Source organism: Halichoeres trimaculatus, unplaced genomic scaffold (genome assembly GCF_033239565.1).
Source record: "Halichoeres trimaculatus isolate MK-OKI-2021-1 unplaced genomic scaffold, fHalTri1.1 fHalTri1_scaffold_6, whole genome shotgun sequence".
Classification (NCBI taxonomy): Eukaryota; Metazoa; Chordata; class Actinopteri; order Labriformes; family Labridae; genus Halichoeres; species Halichoeres trimaculatus.
The window spans coordinates 37,139,120-37,157,300 of NW_027437184.1; the positions used below are offsets into that span (position 1 = coordinate 37,139,120).

Here is an 18,181-nt window from a genome sequence, read left to right on the forward strand (position 1 = left end):
ATAGATACGGCACAGAGCCCAGGAAAGAGGGCCACAGCCAACAGATGAGTTTGGGACCATGGTTGGTGAAGTTTTTGATTTTACTGGCATTTCCTCTGTTGATATATGTAATTTATGGCACTGCCGGAACTAACCTATCAAGCCAACTTAACCTTATTCCTGTTTTCTCACTCCATAGACTCTAAAGCTCAATATGATAAACAACATATTCTCATATTCTCAGACCGGAGTTTGCTGCTTGGTTTATATTTATTTTGAGTATAAATGTTAAATGTTACATTTTTTTGTCCACTGGTTTGGTTCACTTCTTGAAACGGAAATTACATTCTCAAAATAACGAGAACAAACCTACATATATATATATATATATATATATATATATATATATATATATATATATATATATATATATATATATATATATATATATATATATATATTTATATATATATATATATATATAATTGATTCTGATGGCTAGAAAAAAAAGACTACAGTAACCATTGTCAGTGAAGAACTGGGCTCAGACTGAGAGGTGGACATAAAAGATATTGGTCCTCTGCCATAGTAACAAAACATCTAATTGTTTTGACTTGCAGTGCTCAGACAAAGTAAAAGAGACAATGCATTTTGGGGGCACTGACTCTCTATATGAGAAAGAAAAAAAACTTTGTTTTAACACATCACTAAGGAGTTTTTGGAGAGATATGAGCTTTTGCAGGTGATCTATGGTGATTTGCTGATCTAGGAGGTTATTTTGGCAAAGCAACAAGTGTTGAGAGTTAACCACATCCGGTCTGTTTCAAGACATGAGCCAAAGCAATTGAGAAGGATATTTTGCAGCACTGAATTTTTGTATGGAATTTAGTTTTGAAGCATGACTGAACAGTTTTGGAAAAGAAATGAGCTTGAGCAAGTGAGCTATGGTGTTGTGCTAAACTGTAAGACTGTTTTGCCAAATGATATTAGAGTTTTGAGAATTTAATTTCTGTTTCAAGAAATGAGCCAGGACGATGGAGAGAAACTGTCAAACAACTAAAATATAAAATATACTAAGATTATACAGTTTGTTTCTTTTGCTTAGTTTCATCAATCACCCCCTTGCTTCTGTGTTTAAAGCACACCATGATTTTTAAATGCTGTGAATGATCCTTCAGGGATCTGCTCACTGGTGTTGAGTTTGTTAGAAGGAATAACTATACTTAAAATAATGAAGTCATAGCAAAGCAGGCGGGGAGTAGAGGGGTTTTTATTTCTCTGGAACCTGGAGTAGCTATCCGTACATTGACAAGCACAGTCCCACATCAGTGTCGAGAATTCAGATAAGAAATAATGATGTTTGCTAAATTAGCAGGAGTGGATGCTGAGACACATGCTTGGATACTAACATGGTGAGATAATGCATGGAGGAGCAGCTGCCTTTTGTGTGCTTGAGGTGGAATAGAGCCCATTTTTGTCTGCTGTTCCTGAGATTTTAGTTTTTGGGTTTGGGGCTTTTACACCACATTTAGATGTCAAACCTTAAAGGACTGCACTTTTCACAGAAATAAAAACAGTTGGATCTATTAATGCAGGGAAGCAAAGGCTGATTTCAGAGAAAATTAAGGTCATATCTAGAATTTGATTGCCAGTATTGTCACTGAGCAGACTTGTAGGTGCATCGCTCTCTGCTCCGTGTGGTATTTTCTCTTCAAGAAAAGCATCCAGTGGGGCTCAGTGTTTCACAAACAGAACTGCACATAAAACAGATCTCTCTGCTTGTTTTTTTATATACCTGTATGAATAACTGTTTTTTTAGTTAAGAGGGGGAAAAGGCCCCATTCTGTTTAATTTAGCTTAACTGCCAAAACCATCTATTGACTAACACTAACAGTTGACACTCAGCAGTTACCATCTGTTGAGAGCTGGTGGTAACTGTGTCATACTTTCTTTTTAAAACTCAAGGGGAGCCTTATACACATATGGCTTCCCTCTGAAAAGTTAATGTGTTCTGCAAAATACAGGAACCAGAGCATAATTCTGTTGTTGTGATGCTAGACAGGACAAGACAAAAAAAAAAGAAAACAACCAAATAAAAAAATGTGACACAGGATAACATAACCACTGTTGTGCTTCAGCTCTTTTTAACCATTTTTGGTTAATTGAAAGAATAAGGAGTACAATACACTGTAAAAAAAAACCCCAAACAAACAAAAAAAAACAAAAAAAATCATAAACATAGATGACTGGCAGCTATGGCTGCCAAACAAAAACCTATAAAATGTAAGTCAAATATCCTAATTCAAATGAAGTGTAAAAACATTACATTTAGGAGAATCCATTATTTGACACATTTTTCCAAAATTATTATGATTGAACACCTTCAATTAAGTGACAATGCAAAGAGTTCTGCAGAGAAATACCTGAGTGAATACCTTGAGAGAGGAGGGAAAGCATTGAATATGAGACCCTGCTGTACATTTAGATGTTATGCAGGGGAACACGCTGTCTTTACATGGCACTGACCAGCTGTCTGTGCTCCACAACATGGTCTGGGTCTTTAAAAGTCTGTAAAATTCAAGTGTTTTACTGCAGAACTCTTTGCATTGTCACTTTATTGAAGGTGTTTGATGGTAATAATTTAGGAAAAACTTGTGAAATAACAGTATATCCCTTTAGAACTCTTAATGGAATTTCTGTAAATGTAATGTATTTTGCACTTTATTTAAGTTTTGTACATTTTTAAACAGAAAAGACTACTGTAAAAATCTAGTGTTTTTAACCAAAATATTTAGGTTTTCTGTTACACTGTACTTAATTATTGGTGGTTAAATCTGTGTGATAACTACTTTAAAACTTTTTACTGAAAATACTCAGAATAAATCCTGCCTATATAAACACTGAGGTATTTTTTTTTTTATCAGTAAATGAATTTAACCTTGAACTGTTTGTCCTGCTCCAACCTCAGGCGACTCAGATCAGTAAAGAAAACAAAGAGGAGTCCAACCCTCCCCAGCAGCGTGCTCCTGTCCTAGGGGTCAGAACAGAGGAGGGAGATGGTCTGATACAATCCTGTTCTACCCAGCCCAAAAATCTGGAGTGGCCTCCTACCATCAACCTGAACATCAACCTCAGCACGTTACCTCATCTCCCTCCATTCCAGCAGAGGGAGCAGACTGAACCTAGCATCATGGACCTAACATCTCTTCAGGGGTGTCCACACTGGATCCCTACGTCAGAGCTCGAAGTTACACTCTCTCCCCCATATCTCCAAAAAAATCCAGCAGAATTCTCACAGACGTCTCAGAGAAGTGTGGCTGCACAGCTTCAAAACAAAAACTTGGAGATGTCCCCTGAAACATGGCTAAGGTATGGAAAAAAAACAGTTTATTTTCTTTAAAGATGACAGTGGTATACCTTTAACAAGGGGTGGGAGAAAAAAAATGATTCCCTTTAGTACCTTTAGTACAACATTTTAAATCGTGATTCCTAAATCGTTTAACCCCCCCCCCTTTTTTTTTTCTCTAATTTTTAATCCCCTTCATTTCAGTCTTTGTTCATCAGCAGTTACTGCTTTTCTCCAGCAGAGGGCTTTACTTACTCACTATGTAGTAACATCTCCCCTGGAAAAGTCCTGTTTAACCTGTTTTATACAGTCTATGCTATAAACTGACTCACATGTGATGAGCACTTTTGGGAAAATATGTCACCTGTTAAAGTCATTATGCAACTTTTTCACTTGGTCTGGTTTTAAAGAAGAGAACTAAAAATCCCCAAAACATGAAATATTGAACAACTGTAAATTAAATTAAATCAGCACCCCCAAAAACCATAAATAGACTAGAATCAGGGGAAAACAGCATATTATCCCAGCCCTTAACAAATTAACAATTTAACAATCTGATCCGGAAAGTTCAGTCTCTGCAAGATTTATTAAAATGAAATTTAGTGGAAACACAAGTTGGTCTCTTAATCAGAAGCTTGAGGATTTGATCCCAGGTCCTGCTATCCACATGTCAAAGTACCCTTGGGGTACACTACCCTAAATGACTCCCTATGGGCCAAGGGCCCGCTGTCGAAGACCGCTGTTCTTGAGTTAAAACCAAAACTTGAGATCTTTAACATGTAGAACCACCTGGAGTAAAGTCAAAAAAAGTGATTTAAATCTAGAAAATTAAACTGTGTCATCACAGGAAAAAAATATTCCACAGTTATAGGTCAATATTTAATAATATGATGAACACATTTTATTATACTTTGTAATTTTATATCACAGGAGCCCCACTTCTTCACCACTAAACCATTCATTTTTCAGAACTGCAGCATGGAAATGGCCATTATCTTATCAAAGAGTTAATAGGAAGAAGAGTCCACATGAGGTCCACTGTCAGGAAAGTTCACAACAACTCCCAGGGATACCCACTACCACTTTATCACCAGGCTCTGGCCCTCACACAGTTCTGCCCCCTATTGGAAAGCCACTGAGAGGAGGAAGGGTTGAGATGGTCCCTGGTCAGACTGTGGACACAGCTGAGGCCCTCCACAGCAGCTCTGGTGGCTACCTGGTCCAGATGGAGAGATGGAGGCAAAGAGGGAGAGGGACTCAGCAGGTTTGTGTATCTGAAGTCTTAATGTGTTTCTGAAAAAGAGAAGCATGTCTCTGCTCCTCTGAGATATACTGATGGTTGTGCATAGCTTTTCAGGGTCTGAGTACCAGTGTGAGGACCTGACTGTCATTTTTTAAATCACTATTAATATTAATATTGATTAATATTAATATTATCTGTGAATACTTTCAGCTGTGAGGGCCTAAATGAGCCTAAAAAAGGTAGGACCTGTGTTCATGCTCATACATACTCATTTGTGCCCCATGCACTTTTCAACGGTCAGGCCCCTCAGGCCCCCTTCACAAAACAGATGATCTTTGTACACATATCCAGCTCCCTGGCATTACAAATGGTTTTTAAATGCTGAAAAAACTGTAAAAATCCCCTATTGAGGGCTGTTTTCAGAGCTCCGTTATACATTTTCTGTAAACAGGGTGTGTTTGATCCACTTGATGTAAGGTTTACAGCTATAACAGATTTCAATTAGAACAATCAATAAGCATCTGTACTAAATCTGTGAGTGTGGCCATAGCCAATCCTCAAAGAAACAGGAAGTTGCTGCATTGTGACCCAGTGCCACCATGTATGGTGTGGGTCTCTTTTGTTCAGTATCTGAGGGTGTGGCCATATACCAGCTTATCAAAATGTCAATGTTTTTCATCATTTTTTTTTTTTTTTTAACATTTTGCCTCTTTTCAGCAGTTAATTCAATCCCTACTTTTAATTTTTACAGCTGGATAACCCACTGAAAAAGGCTCTGATTGTTCTTTGGCTTGTGTACAAAACTCAGTGGGCGTGGCTCTAAGTGGCTTTTCAAATGTGACATCAGAGAAATTGGGACTTCTTTCTTTTTCTGTAAAAGGTTGGATTATTTTTCTTAACAGAGTAAATCAATGAGTGTTCTCTAGCTTGTGTGGTTCTATAGTGGGTGTGGCTTTGTAGGCTTATCAGGCTTTGATGTCCAGTCATGTAACAGGAAGCTGTAGCAGCTCAACAAGAACATCTTTAAGCCAGTCCTGTGTTTTCTCAAAGTCCTAACAGTTTATAAGAGGTGAGGACCCTTGGTTGGCAGATTCATGTTGGCACAGTGACATTTTTGTGCCAAAAAAGGTGCAGAAAGTGTGCTGAAAGCTTGCCAGCTCCAACCTGGTCTATTCTCGGCGCAAAGCAGAGCACACCCTCTGCAGCTGTAATTTGGTGAGAGGCGCCCATGTTATGCTCCCATGCTCACGTTAACAAAGCCTCAGAGTCAAGTTTCCAGAGTGTCAGGCACATTTTAATGCAATAAACAATCACAGAAAGCATTATTCAATGTAACCGTCTGAACCAGCATATACATTTGTATCTAAATTAAATGTCCCGTCACATCTGATGTCAGATTAAAGGCGTTTGTCATAATGGAAAGTTAACCCGAGGGCAGCTGGAAGTCTGATTCACATCTTACAACTAGAGAAGTTGCATTTCCTTGCAGCAAATGCGTTGAAATGCTGAAGCTGGAAAAGTTTGAATAAAAGTGGAAAAAGCTGAAAATGTAAAATAAAGACGAGAAAAATGGTAAGAGGAATGAAGAAAAGACAATGAGTGGGTAAAAAGAGTGGATACAATGGAAATGTAAATCAGCCTTTAAAAGTTAAAATAAATAAATAAATACAAAGAGAGAAACCGAACAGTGAAATCTTAAAAAATGTAGAAGAAAGCAGAAATCTATGACTAATGTTTAAATGAGATAAAGAGAATAGGACCAGTTTAATGTGTGAACAGAGTCTCTAGTCAAAGTTTGCAAAAGGTAGAAGCAGTTGAAGTTGAAGGAGTAGCAGTGGATCAGAAGATTATTTCAGTCTCTGTTTTTGATGGTAAAATGTTTTAAATAAAGTTTAATCATTTAAAAGTTAAAAAAGGGGGTTATGATGTGAACTAGAGCTGAAAATGTGTTATGTTGCTTGAAGAGTGAAATCTCAAAAACAGTTAAAGCTGTTTAAGAGCAGATAAAAACCTGAAGAGAGGAAAGATAGCTGAACATTTTAAAGTTTAATTGAAGTCTGTAAGTGGAAGTAAGATGAAGTTAGAGCTTGTTAAAGTTGAAGGAGATTTAAAGGAAGGAGCTGACATTTCCCATCTGTTTAACATAGAGAAATTTTTTTGGAAAAAGCTGAATAAATCAAAAAGTTTAATAGTTAGAAAAGTGAAAAGATATAGCACACATGTCCTAAACAAGCTGAATAGTTTAAAAGTTGAACGGTGAAAATCGGACAAAATTTGAAGGCTGTGAAAAGGTCCAAAAAACGTACGGAAGAATAAGAAGTTTAATAAAGTCACCGGATAACAATATGTTGAAATGCTGAGTCAGCATTTCAACATAATTAAACACAGAACAGCCTTAACATCTGATACTGAGTATATATCTGGCTTCTCTCATTTCATTTAATTCAAAGAAAAGATGGAGAGAAAAGACGAAGAAAAAAGAGACAAAATAAATGTATGTTACTCAGGATTTACCTGTGATTTCCAATATTTCTCTGTTTTAGTCTTTATTTTTAACGTGATCTAAAAAGATGGAGTACAGTATTGTAAGGAGGATGAGGCGGAGACACCGGTAGAGTATACAGTATATCACCAAAGGTTCTGCTATTTGGCGATGACAAACCAGGAGTGCAGGTGGATCAAAAGTATTCTGAATGGGTAAGCCAGCTGTGTAATTGTCTCTTAATTTTGTACTCCTATTAATGATAAAGGAACAGATTACATCTGTCCCGGGAGCTGGCCCACACAGTGATGCGCTTCGTGTCCTCCGATGTGCCTCGTTGTCCATTCTCCTGCTGCAGGGACAGCGGCTCTGACCGTCTCTGCTACTGGGTTTTTCCAACACACTTTCCGCGGTGGCGGGGATCAGTTAGACCAATCAGATGCTGCGCCTCGGCCGCAGCGCATTTAAAGGCGAAGAGAGGCGCTCATTTGATTGGTGAAAACAGCGCTTGACTGTGTTAAACCCACTCATGGCTTTTCTTCTCCCTCTCTGCCATTTGCGCGGAGGGAGGCGTGAACGCGCTCCTCTGCGCCTCTCTGCGCCTTGAGTGCGACTCTCTTGGCACTGCAGGAAACTTGCAAAGTGCAACAGTCACACCCTGTCTGCGTGGCAAAGGCCGGCGCAGGGCAGGTGCGCCTGTGCTTGCGCCTGGTCTAAGAAATTAGAGCCCATTATGTTGAAGGTAAATGGAGCAGTACTTACATGGCGCTTTTCTAGTCTCTCTGATCACTCAAACACCGCCTGTCTCATTCACTCATCCACACCACATTCACTCACTGATAGTAGAGCTTTTTCTATCACAGGAACTATCAGCTTATGTAACACATTCACACCCAGCCTTACACCACTGACCAACAGTGGGAGCAATTCGGGGTTCAGTGTCTTGCTCTAGGACACACGGCATGTGACTGCAGGAGCAGTGAGAGGCGATGACTCTACCGCTGAGCCACAGCCACCGCATTATATGGTTATACAGTGCTGCTCAAAAGTTTGTGAACCCCCTCAACATTTTGGAATTTTCTATTATTTCAACCTGATTTCCTAATTTAATCAGAACTGTTATTTTTTATATGAAATAACAGGTATAGCTTAATCAATTCAGTAGTTTTTTTTTGTTTTTTTAACAGTTGTGTTGTCGAGACTAAATTAAAAAGAGTTTTTCATCAACTGATGTAGGTGCAAAAGTTAGTGAACCCTGAGCTGCATTGCTTAGAACAAGCAGCAGGTGGGACAAATTGGTGGCTAAATTAACCGCTGAAATGGACCAATGAAGTGAGAGATGTTTAGGGAAGAAATTGCGCATCACTGATTGAAACAGAGATAAAACCAGGTCACTTCAGTCTTACCAGGTGAACCCATACAGGTCAATCATGCCGAGAGGAAGAGAGATCTCAGAGGACCTCAAGAAGAGGGTAGTGACAGCACATTTGTCTGGGGAAAGCTATAAAGTCATCTCAAACAAACTTGAGCTTCATCGTTCCACCGTGAGGCAGATCATCTACAAATGGAGAGCCCTGAAAAAGACTACAACCCTGCCTAGAAGTGGACGACCGTCTAAAATATCAGAAAGAGCCATAAGAAAAATGAAGATTCAGGTAAAAGCCAACCCAAACATAACATCTCGGGATTTGCAAACCTCTCTTGCTGCATCTGGGACACATGTGCATGCTTCCACAATAAGAAGAAAACTCAATCAACATGGCTTTCATGGAAGGGTTGCTAGGAAGAAGCCTCTGCTCACAAAAAAGAACAAAGCTGCCCGTCTCAACTTTGCCAGAGAGCACCTAGAGAAACCTGAAGCTTTCTGGAAGTCCATTCTGTGGACAGATGAGTCCAAAATTGAACTGTTTGGTCACAACCAAAACCGCCATGTCTGGCGAAAAGTCAACACTGCATACCACCAAAAGAACCTTCTCCCAACAGTGAAGCATGGAGGTGGGAATGTCAAGATCTGGGCTTGCTTTTCATCCTCAGGACCTGGACAACTCCACATAGTCCAGGGAATCATGAATTCTGAGGAATATTGTCAAATCCTAGAACATAACCTGACGCCATCTGTTTTAAAGTTGAAGCTTGGCAGAAGGTGGATCATGCAACATGATAATGATCCAAAGCATTCCAGCAATACAACCAAGGAATGGCTGAAAAAGAAGAAGATTCGTGTTCTGGACTGGCCCAGTCAAAGTCCTGACCTAAATCCCATTGAAATGCTGTGGCGGGACCTGAAGCGAGCAGTTCATGCCAGACGCCCATCAAACCTCTCTCAACTGACTGCGTTCTGCAAGGAAGAATGGGCAAAAATCCCCCAAAGTAGATGTGAGAGGCTGATTAGTCACTACAGAAACCGTTTGGTTGAGGTAATCTCTGCAAAAGGAGGCGCAATATCCTATTAACTGAAGGGGTTCACATACTTTTGCACACATGATATCTGAGTTTTTCTTAAATCAACCACTTTTGTTAAATAAAGAATGACAATATAACTATTTCTTTTGTTTCAGTCCATTATTTGGAATGTCAGTATTGTGGATTTGGGTATAACTTAACATTTAATAAGGTTATTTTAGTTTTTTTTACAAAAAATCTGACCATCGCTGTGGGGTTCACAAACTTTCGAGCAGCACTGTATATATGGCTTCGCCTTCCAAGGGGTGCATCCGTACCGAATGTCAAAGAACTCTGAATGTTGTTCTTCCTCTAAAGTTTTAACAGATAAACACACTTTAGAGAAGGATATATTTTACAACTAATAATGAGTCTCATTTAAATAAAAAGCAATTTAAGCATACCGTTGCTTCTGGTCTCTCACACACAAGGCAACCCTGATCAGCCAGAGACAAACCTGGTGTGTGAGACACACACGCCACCCCGGGACGTATGTATGTCACTCGGGCTATGACCCTAGTCAGACCGCTGTGTACATGTCAATGTACTGACTGTTACAACAGCCATCAAAGTTACTCGAGCTAAAAGCATGGAGTAGTTTTTCTAGGTCCTCCTGGGACACGCGTTCCTAAATCCTTGGTTTATTTAAAGAGGCTGTGAGGAGGATTTGCAGCACCACCTTTTGGCCCAGAGTCCCTCGCACACTGTGGTGTGGACATGACCGTTAACAAGGCATGTGTTTGCTTTAGAAAAGAGTGGAGATCAGGTCTTTTTTTTAACTGTACTTTTCTTTGGTAAAGACAACTTTTTACCAGATACAACACCCCAAGGTAAGGTTTATCAAAATTTAGGTGGAGCTACGCTTTGAAATGTGATAACAAGCAAACTTTGTCAGTTTGTACCATAGTTGAGTAGCCGGCTATATTCAATTCTACTCACAGCCCGGTGCTTTGAGACGTGTCTGTAAAGTTAGTGAATCCTGGTTATGCCCTTTTTCTGTTTGACAGTCAGGCTCCAGTGTCGAACATCACTACAAAATTAATCACAGAAATTGTTTTCAGCAGAGAAAAACAAAGATCTCTCTTGTCTGTAGTCTGTACTAAACTTCATCGGTTGGCGTGGTGTTGTCATTGAGATTTTGATATGCTGTAAATCAATCCGGTCCTACTTGACCTGATCAGGGAGCTAAGAAGTGGGATTTAGAAGCAATATTGGTGCTGAGAATCTCATTTCATAGTGTGGATTAGGATCAGACAAATATCTAGTAGGGAGACTTTTTCATGATCACCTAGAAACTCCTCACAGTCCCTTTAAGCAATGGTAGGCTGACTTTGTGAATTTTTTAGGGTGGTTTTAAAATTCAGGACTAAGTCTATGACAACAATCCAGATCCCTGGTATGTTTTTTTTTTTAACACCTGAAACTTCTGACTTTAAATCCATCCTCTTCTTGAGTTCTCTCCTTGATTAGAGAAAAGCTGATTGATGCAGCTGAAGTCAACTGTTTCTTCTCCTCTAAGCTATGCTGTATCAGCTATATATTGAGCTCCCTCTTGTCATAGGACATTTAAGCGATACATGTGTTAAATGTCTCTGTTTCAATCATCTGAACGGGTATATTTTAAAACTCAAATGAAGCCTCCTGTTTGAACTTTTCTTTGCTGTTCATGAATATCTAAATCTAAAAAGTGCTCAGCACACACTGAGCACCTGTGTTAGTTAGAAAACAGAGCGCTCATTATGCAGTTTCATTTAACAGGAGTGACAGAAGAATTCTTCAACGGAGTGGCTGCTTCTTTCTTGGCCCATACACCAGAGGTTACCCAACTAAATGCCCCTTTGAAATCCCATGTAATCTCTTCAGCTGTCTCCAGTCTGGGGCAGCTTAACTAATCCAGCTGGAGTGGTCAGGTGACTAGGGCCACGAAACATCACTTTAATTGTCTAGCTCCACTATGATACACTTAATTGCTATATGATCATCGATTTTTAAACCACAAAGCCTCAGGCCCTGAAAAGCCATTTGAAGATGTGTTAATGGATAAGGATAAGAGGGAAGTCTGTGGCACTGGGCCTCTAAAGATGCCGATTTGCATGCAATGATTGTTGTCTCTGTACCCCTCCCTCTCTCTGACCCTCCCTCTTGTTTGATATACAATCAGTTAATTAGGGTCATGAAACCACAGATAGATATTTCTGTACTAGTATACAAAGGACATTTAAGATACAAGTAATTAACACTAGTTCATAAAAACCTATAACCATTTAATAATGATGGTATTAATGATTTTGGCCTTTACTTTTACAGTGCTGGGGCACTGATATTTTTTGCAATAATGAAAACTTTTTAATGCATATGTATAGACTAAGACTTTTATCCCCAACTGATAATAAAACGCAATGACACTGCTGCAGAAAACCTAAAGAGATCAGAACACTGCTAACAGGCAACAAAATCCAAGACTCCAAAACCCAGAAGAACAGATTTTTTTATGTGACATATCTCATATGCTGTTTATGAAACAACTTAAATACTACTCTGAACAACACAACAAAATACTTTAAGATGAAACTATCTAAGAAAGACAGGATTGTTGCTTTAATTTTCACCGCCAATGCCGGTTGTGATGTCTGAGAAGATGACAGCCCCCCCCCCAGGCTCTACCTGCTCTGGCTTGGGCTGGGCATTACTGCATATGGGCGTGACTGAGGGGCTGAATCAGAGAGGGACCCCGTTGTGTTCCATGGCTTAGGCAAAATGAAATCCTTCCAAAAAGGCAGCCGGAACAATCTGAAACCATGAGCTCCCTTTAGTCCAGAGCACCCTCAGGAATGTAAGAGGTCGTATTATCTCTCCCCCTCTCACTTTTCTTTCTTTCTCTGTTTCTATCTCCAATCGTCTCTTTCTTTCTTTCACCCTCTCTTTCATCTTTCCCCTGTTTGTCTTCCTCTCTCACTCTTTATCTTCCTTCTTTCCTTTCTCTAGGTTTGCTCTCCTTTGACTCTCTCACTTGAGCCCTCTCTTCTTTGTTCTGTCGCCCCCTTCTTTCTTTCTTTTTTTCTTTCTTTCTTTCTTTGTTCATTTCTTCCACGCCACACTTGCTTTGGCAATGTAAACATATGTTTGTCAGGCCAATTAACCTTTCTTAAATTGAATCGAGAGAGAAAAAAAGATCTGTATGATTTCAAAAACCCTAAACTTTCAGTTTCAGCCATTGAACAGGCCCAACAAAGCTACTAACACAGGGGGGTTAGTCCTATGTTCCCAGAGTCCAGAATTCATTACCATCACAGTCATTATGGGAAAAAAATGAAATGGGCTAATGGAAAATGGTTTCAGCTGAAGCAGAGCTTATAGATGCTAGAAGCTTCTTTTCATTTCCTTAATTCAGACAAACTAATCCAGATTTTGGAATGAATCCTTAGAAATGTGATAACATAAAGCTAAGGGAACTTATAACTGTGGAAACGTAGGGCTGTAGAGATGGAACTTGGAAACATGGAGCTTTGGGAACGTAGGCCTGTGGAAACATGGAGCCAAGGGAACATAGAGCTTAGAAAACATAGAGCTGTAGGAAAATGGAGTCGTGGAAACATGGAACTGTAGGAACAAATGGCTTTAAAACCATAGATCTGTGGAAACATGGAGCTGTGAAAACATGTCTGAAGAAACATGGAGCCACGGAAACATACAGCTTGGAGAACTAAGGGCTGTGGAAACAAAGGCCTGGGGGAAAATGGAGCTGTGGAAACATCTGCCTTGGGGAACATGGAGCTGTGGTAACATCGCCCTGGGGGAAATGGGGCTCTGGAAACATGGAGCTGAAGGTACAATAGGGTTGTGGGAACATAGAGCTTAGGGAACTCAAGGCTGTAAAAACATAGGGCTGTAGGAAAATAAAGCTGTTAAAACATAGGCCTGTGGGAAAATAGGGCTGTGGTAAGATGGAGCTGTGAAAACATAGGGCTGTGGGAAAATGATGCTGTGGAATCATAGGGCTGTGGGAACATCGGGCTATACGAAGATGGAGCTGTGGAAACACAGAGCTGCAGGAACATGGATCTGTAACTTAGGACTGTGGGAACACAGAGCTGCAGGAACATTGATCTTTGGAAACAGGTTTTTTTTTTAAAACAAAAGAGAGCCCCGTTAGTAAGGAGCTGTTGGAACATAGTGCTGTTGAAACCTAAGGCTGTGGGAACATAGGGCTCTGGAAACATAAGGCTGTGGGAACAAAGGCAGTCTCAACCTAAGCAGCAGTTGTTTTAATCATCATATTTGTATATGAATATAAAGTGGTAGAGTTTTACCATATTGGTAAAGAGGCAGGTAACTACAAATATTACAGTGTATCTGTTAACATGTTCATAAACTTCAAAACAGTAGATTCCTTATTTACCTCTAAACGTAACTGAAGATATGAATAAAATTAAACTAACCGAACTAAAACGGACACCTGTTCAACCCATTTGTTGTTCTTGAGTCATTTTCAGTCATGTTTAGGTCAGGACATTTCAGGGGTTTTATCAACAAGATAGTCAATAGCCCTGTTTCTACTAAGCAGTCTGGCTTAGATCAGTATGGTTTGGCACGAGTTGGCTCAGTTAAGCCTGGTTCCTGTTTGCTTTTCCACAGCCAACCATGCCCCCTCATGGAAGGTGGTGTATAAGCTGGATGCCAACAGCCGCATCAGTAACATAATCACGTGATGCCATAGCAGCACGACACAGTGTACCCCGTTAATAAATCCAACAAAGTTGAAAAACGACACAGTAAACAAAGAGCAACAATGAGAGACATCCAGCATTTTGTCCTGTGACTCTTCGTGACAAATAACAATCAAGCTTTCTTTCAACGAAGACTGTGTGCCTCCAGGAGAAATGCAGCCACTGTCGCATGGTAGGTGGCGAGTCTTTCGACCAATCAACAGTCAACAGTATTGTAGCTCTACTTTCCGAGATCGGATTGGTTTAGTCTGGCACCCCTACTGAAGGGCCAAAAAGTGGGACAGCTCATCCCAGTTATTTTGGGATCTGTCTTGGGATCAGTCAGTGGAAATGCCATAAAATGTGTACCATGCCAAGACAAACCAAACTGAACCGCTTGGTGGCGTATGTCACAAAGCTCAGGTCATCCTGCTTTCTTGAACATTAAAGAGTTCCCTGGACTCCAGTGGCCTCCACAGTCCCCAGATCTCAGTCCAGTAGATTAATTTGAGATGTGGAGCAACAAGAGATTCTCGTCATGGATGTTCAGCCCACAAATCTGCAGCAGCTGTGTGATTCTACACTAACTGGGCAGTGCTCCCTGATTCTACAGTCAAAACACTGGAGGCCACATTTTTGTTACTGTCAAAATAAGATCAATGAAAATGGACCACCAAGATTACTGTTGTAAAAGCTGATATGATGTTTCTTCATCCTAACTGCTTTTAAGATGATCAGTTCATGGTTCATTATTTCCTAACATACTTTTAGATTTTTTTCTGGCACTATGATCATGGCATAAGTTGTTTTGTTGATGTCTCTCTCTCAATCCTTCTCCTTTCTCTGCAAAGGTTTCAACTCGTGGTGGGTTCAGATGAGATCAGACTGAGTCCTGCTTGTAAGATGGAACTGGATCTCATCCTGTCTTTGGGCTTTGTTAGTAACATAATGTGGATCCTCTGGGTCTCGACCTGCTCTGTTCGCGAAGCATCCCAAAATACTTGTTTGTGAATGGGGCTGCATAAAATGACTGATTGATTGATATAACAGTGTTGTGGGGTTCAGTGTGACGTGTAAAGATGGAGTGATGGCAGAATGATGGGATCTCTGTATAACAAAGGCTTCTGTTTGTCTGTGGTTTTTCTGTCTTTCAGGCTTTGGATTTTACAAACAAAAAGCCACTTAAGTCAAAAAAAAATCTGCAAGGTCTCAGTCCTAACTACAAAGTCATGGATGAAGCAGTAAGTATTGACAATAGAGTATATAAAGTATGGATGCAGACTCTGACTACACTTGTATCAAAGAGATGGAGTTGAAGTAGACCTGCAGCTTCTTGGCAAACAGCTGTAACACACCACGTGGAATAAGAAGCCATGGCCCATATGCCTTACATTTTGTACATTTTGTGTTGAAACTATTGGTTGTGTTGTCACCCTTTCATCCAAACACAGCCATCTCTGCTCTCAGTAGCTACATCTAAGTCTAAAGATATTATTTGAAAGTGGAGTAGTTCTCTGGCTCTTACAGCTCATAGTGGGATCCTAGACATTTAAGAGGAAATGGTTCTGTTTTGTTTCTTTGGGGACAAAAATTGCCTTTTTTTCCCTGGAGTTTTAGGCAAAGGAGAATGCGCCTGTGAATTTAAGTACATACTTTGATTTATGTGTTGTTTATCAACTCAGACCGAGCTCTGTGCATCTTCAGGGCAGCTCATGAATGATATGTGTGTATGTTGATAGGCCCACTGAGTGCCTCACCATGTTTGGGCTCTTTTTACAACCTGTGTTGAGCTTTGACAAGCAACTACACAAAGAAGAGACCCTTATGGGATAAATGGTCCAGTTCATTAAACCCTCTTTATATCTGTCTCTCTCGGCCCCTCCCACTTTTTTACAATCATCATGCTGAAAAACTCAAGCGGAGGAGGCTATATTCAAATGTGATCCAGGAGCAAAACAAAAAGATAAGTAGGATTCCCTTTCTGATGACCAAGGACCCCCAAAGCAACAACAAGGCAGTTCCCAGGATGAAGGTAGGGGTGTATGTGGGGTTCACTCATGAACAACCATTTGTTAAAGGGATAGTTCAGTTTTTTTGAAGTGGGGTTGTATGAGCTCTATGTGACCACTAAGGACATTAGAAACAGTAGAAAGGTGTCTCCTCTCCCTCAGTAAGACACAAACTGTAATCGATGGTGACAAGGAAATAGGCGCTAAAGGGAGAGACTGTACCAAATTCAAAGGCTATTTCCTCTGCCTACAAGAACTAAAATCAAAAAGTAATACCACAGTTTAAGAGTACGCTACATAAAATATATAACTGGCACCCGAAGCACAGCTTGTTCCTACAGCTGAAAGGAGGAGGGGGGACGGAGCGCACAAGCGCTGCGCGGAAGGATACATGACCAGTTAGTTAGGTCCGGATAAATGTTTATATTTCCAAAGACTTAATGCACTTAAAAAATATTTTATGTAGCGTACTCTTAAACTGTGGTATTACTTTTTGATTTTAGTTCTTGTAGGCAGAGAAAGTAGTCTTTGAATTTGGTACGGTCTCTCCCTGTTAGCGCCCATTTCCTCGTCACCAGCGATTACAGTCTATGTCTTACTGAGGGAGAGGAGACACCTTTCTACTGTATCTAATGTCCTTAGTGGTCACATAGAGCTCATACAACCCCACTTCAAAAAAACTGAACTATCCCTTTAATGTGGTGACTGGAGCTGAGTTTTGCTCAAACCCTATGAGGTTAAATTTGTGCCATCAGAAACTGAATTTGAATGAAAAAATTGAATTTGAAAAGCATGATGTGTACTGAAAATTAATGTTTTGATAATGAGTTTATTTTTTTAAATTGAATTTGTATTTTTTTAATTGAATTTGAATTTGTATTTTGCCTAAGAAAATTCAACTCTTTTTTACACTTTAATTTGACTTTTTTTTACGTACGACCGTTACGTCAGCTTGTGCCTGTAGGGAGACTAATCGAGCACAGATTCACAGACACCCTCTACATATCCCCGGACTCTCCTGTGTTGTGTCCTCCTCCCCTGAGCAGGACCATCGTCACCTCAATGATGGCTGAAGACCAGCGGTTGAATAATCAAGTTTGAAATCACATTACACACATAGTTGTCTGTCCACTATGTCACCCTGTGATCGACTGGCGACCGGTACCGCTTCTCACCCAGTGACAGCTGGCACAGGCCCCTGCTACCGCCCCGCAACCCCGAAAGGGATAGCCAGTATAGAAATGAATGAAATCACATACACTCCCCTCACCACCCCCGAGTTGACAATCCAAGATTGCTGCCCCCATTCTAAACGGTTTTCAAGCTCCAGTAATAATCAGTTCATAAGCACTTCTGACAAATGTTTGTAACTCTGAATCAGCCGTATACATAGTATTGTTAAACTTATATTTGTAGAAATGCTACTTCAGTGTTATTTACATCCCTCGTGTGGTATTTGTAAACTAAACGCAGGGCGTGCTAAGAACAGCTAACACAACAGCCCTGGTATGTCAGCACAGATAGCGGACCTGTAGAGGGTGTCCGTGAATCTGTCTGTGAATCAGTCTCCCCAGCAGGCACAAGATGACGTAATGGTCGTGCCACTCTGAATTGAAATTGAATTTTAAAACTGAATCTGCTTTTTGTGAACTGAAATTGAATTCTGTGGTTTTGAATTTTAAGCTTAAAAAAAAGTTGAATCAAAGTATAAAAAGAGTTGAATATTCATAGGCAAAATACAAATTCAAATTCAATTTAAAAAAATAAATCAATTAAAAAAATAAATTCAATTTTAAAACATTAAATTCCATTTCACATCATGCTTTTTCAAATTCAATTTTTTAATTCAAATTCAATTTTTTAATTCAAATTCAGTTTCTGATGGCACAAATTTAACCTCATAAAACCCATTGATTAAAGAGAGCATTGAAGCTAGATGTAGTAATGTAGTGTTTTCTTCTACAGTCATGTTTG

General features: G+C 39.8%; 1 protein-coding gene across 3 annotated transcripts in view; it reads left to right on the forward strand.

Moving 5' to 3' along the window:
- The window catches only part of jhy (junctional cadherin complex regulator), a 34,712-nt gene that overhangs the window by 14,432 nt on the left and 2,099 nt on the right, over nucleotides 1–18,181 (forward strand). For 2 of the 3 annotated variants that reach the window (XM_074671617.1, XM_074671616.1), the window contains exons 4-7: nucleotides 2,948–3,348; nucleotides 4,295–4,589; nucleotides 15,353–15,439; nucleotides 16,117–16,230. In XM_074671617.1, coding sequence (XP_074527718.1) covers nucleotides 2,948–3,348; nucleotides 4,295–4,589; nucleotides 15,353–15,439; nucleotides 16,117–16,230 — 897 coding nt within the window. The remainder of the gene's footprint in view (nucleotides 1–2,947; nucleotides 3,349–4,294; nucleotides 4,590–15,352; nucleotides 15,440–16,116; nucleotides 16,231–18,181) is intronic. The other variant, XM_074671619.1, reaches the window with a different exon arrangement.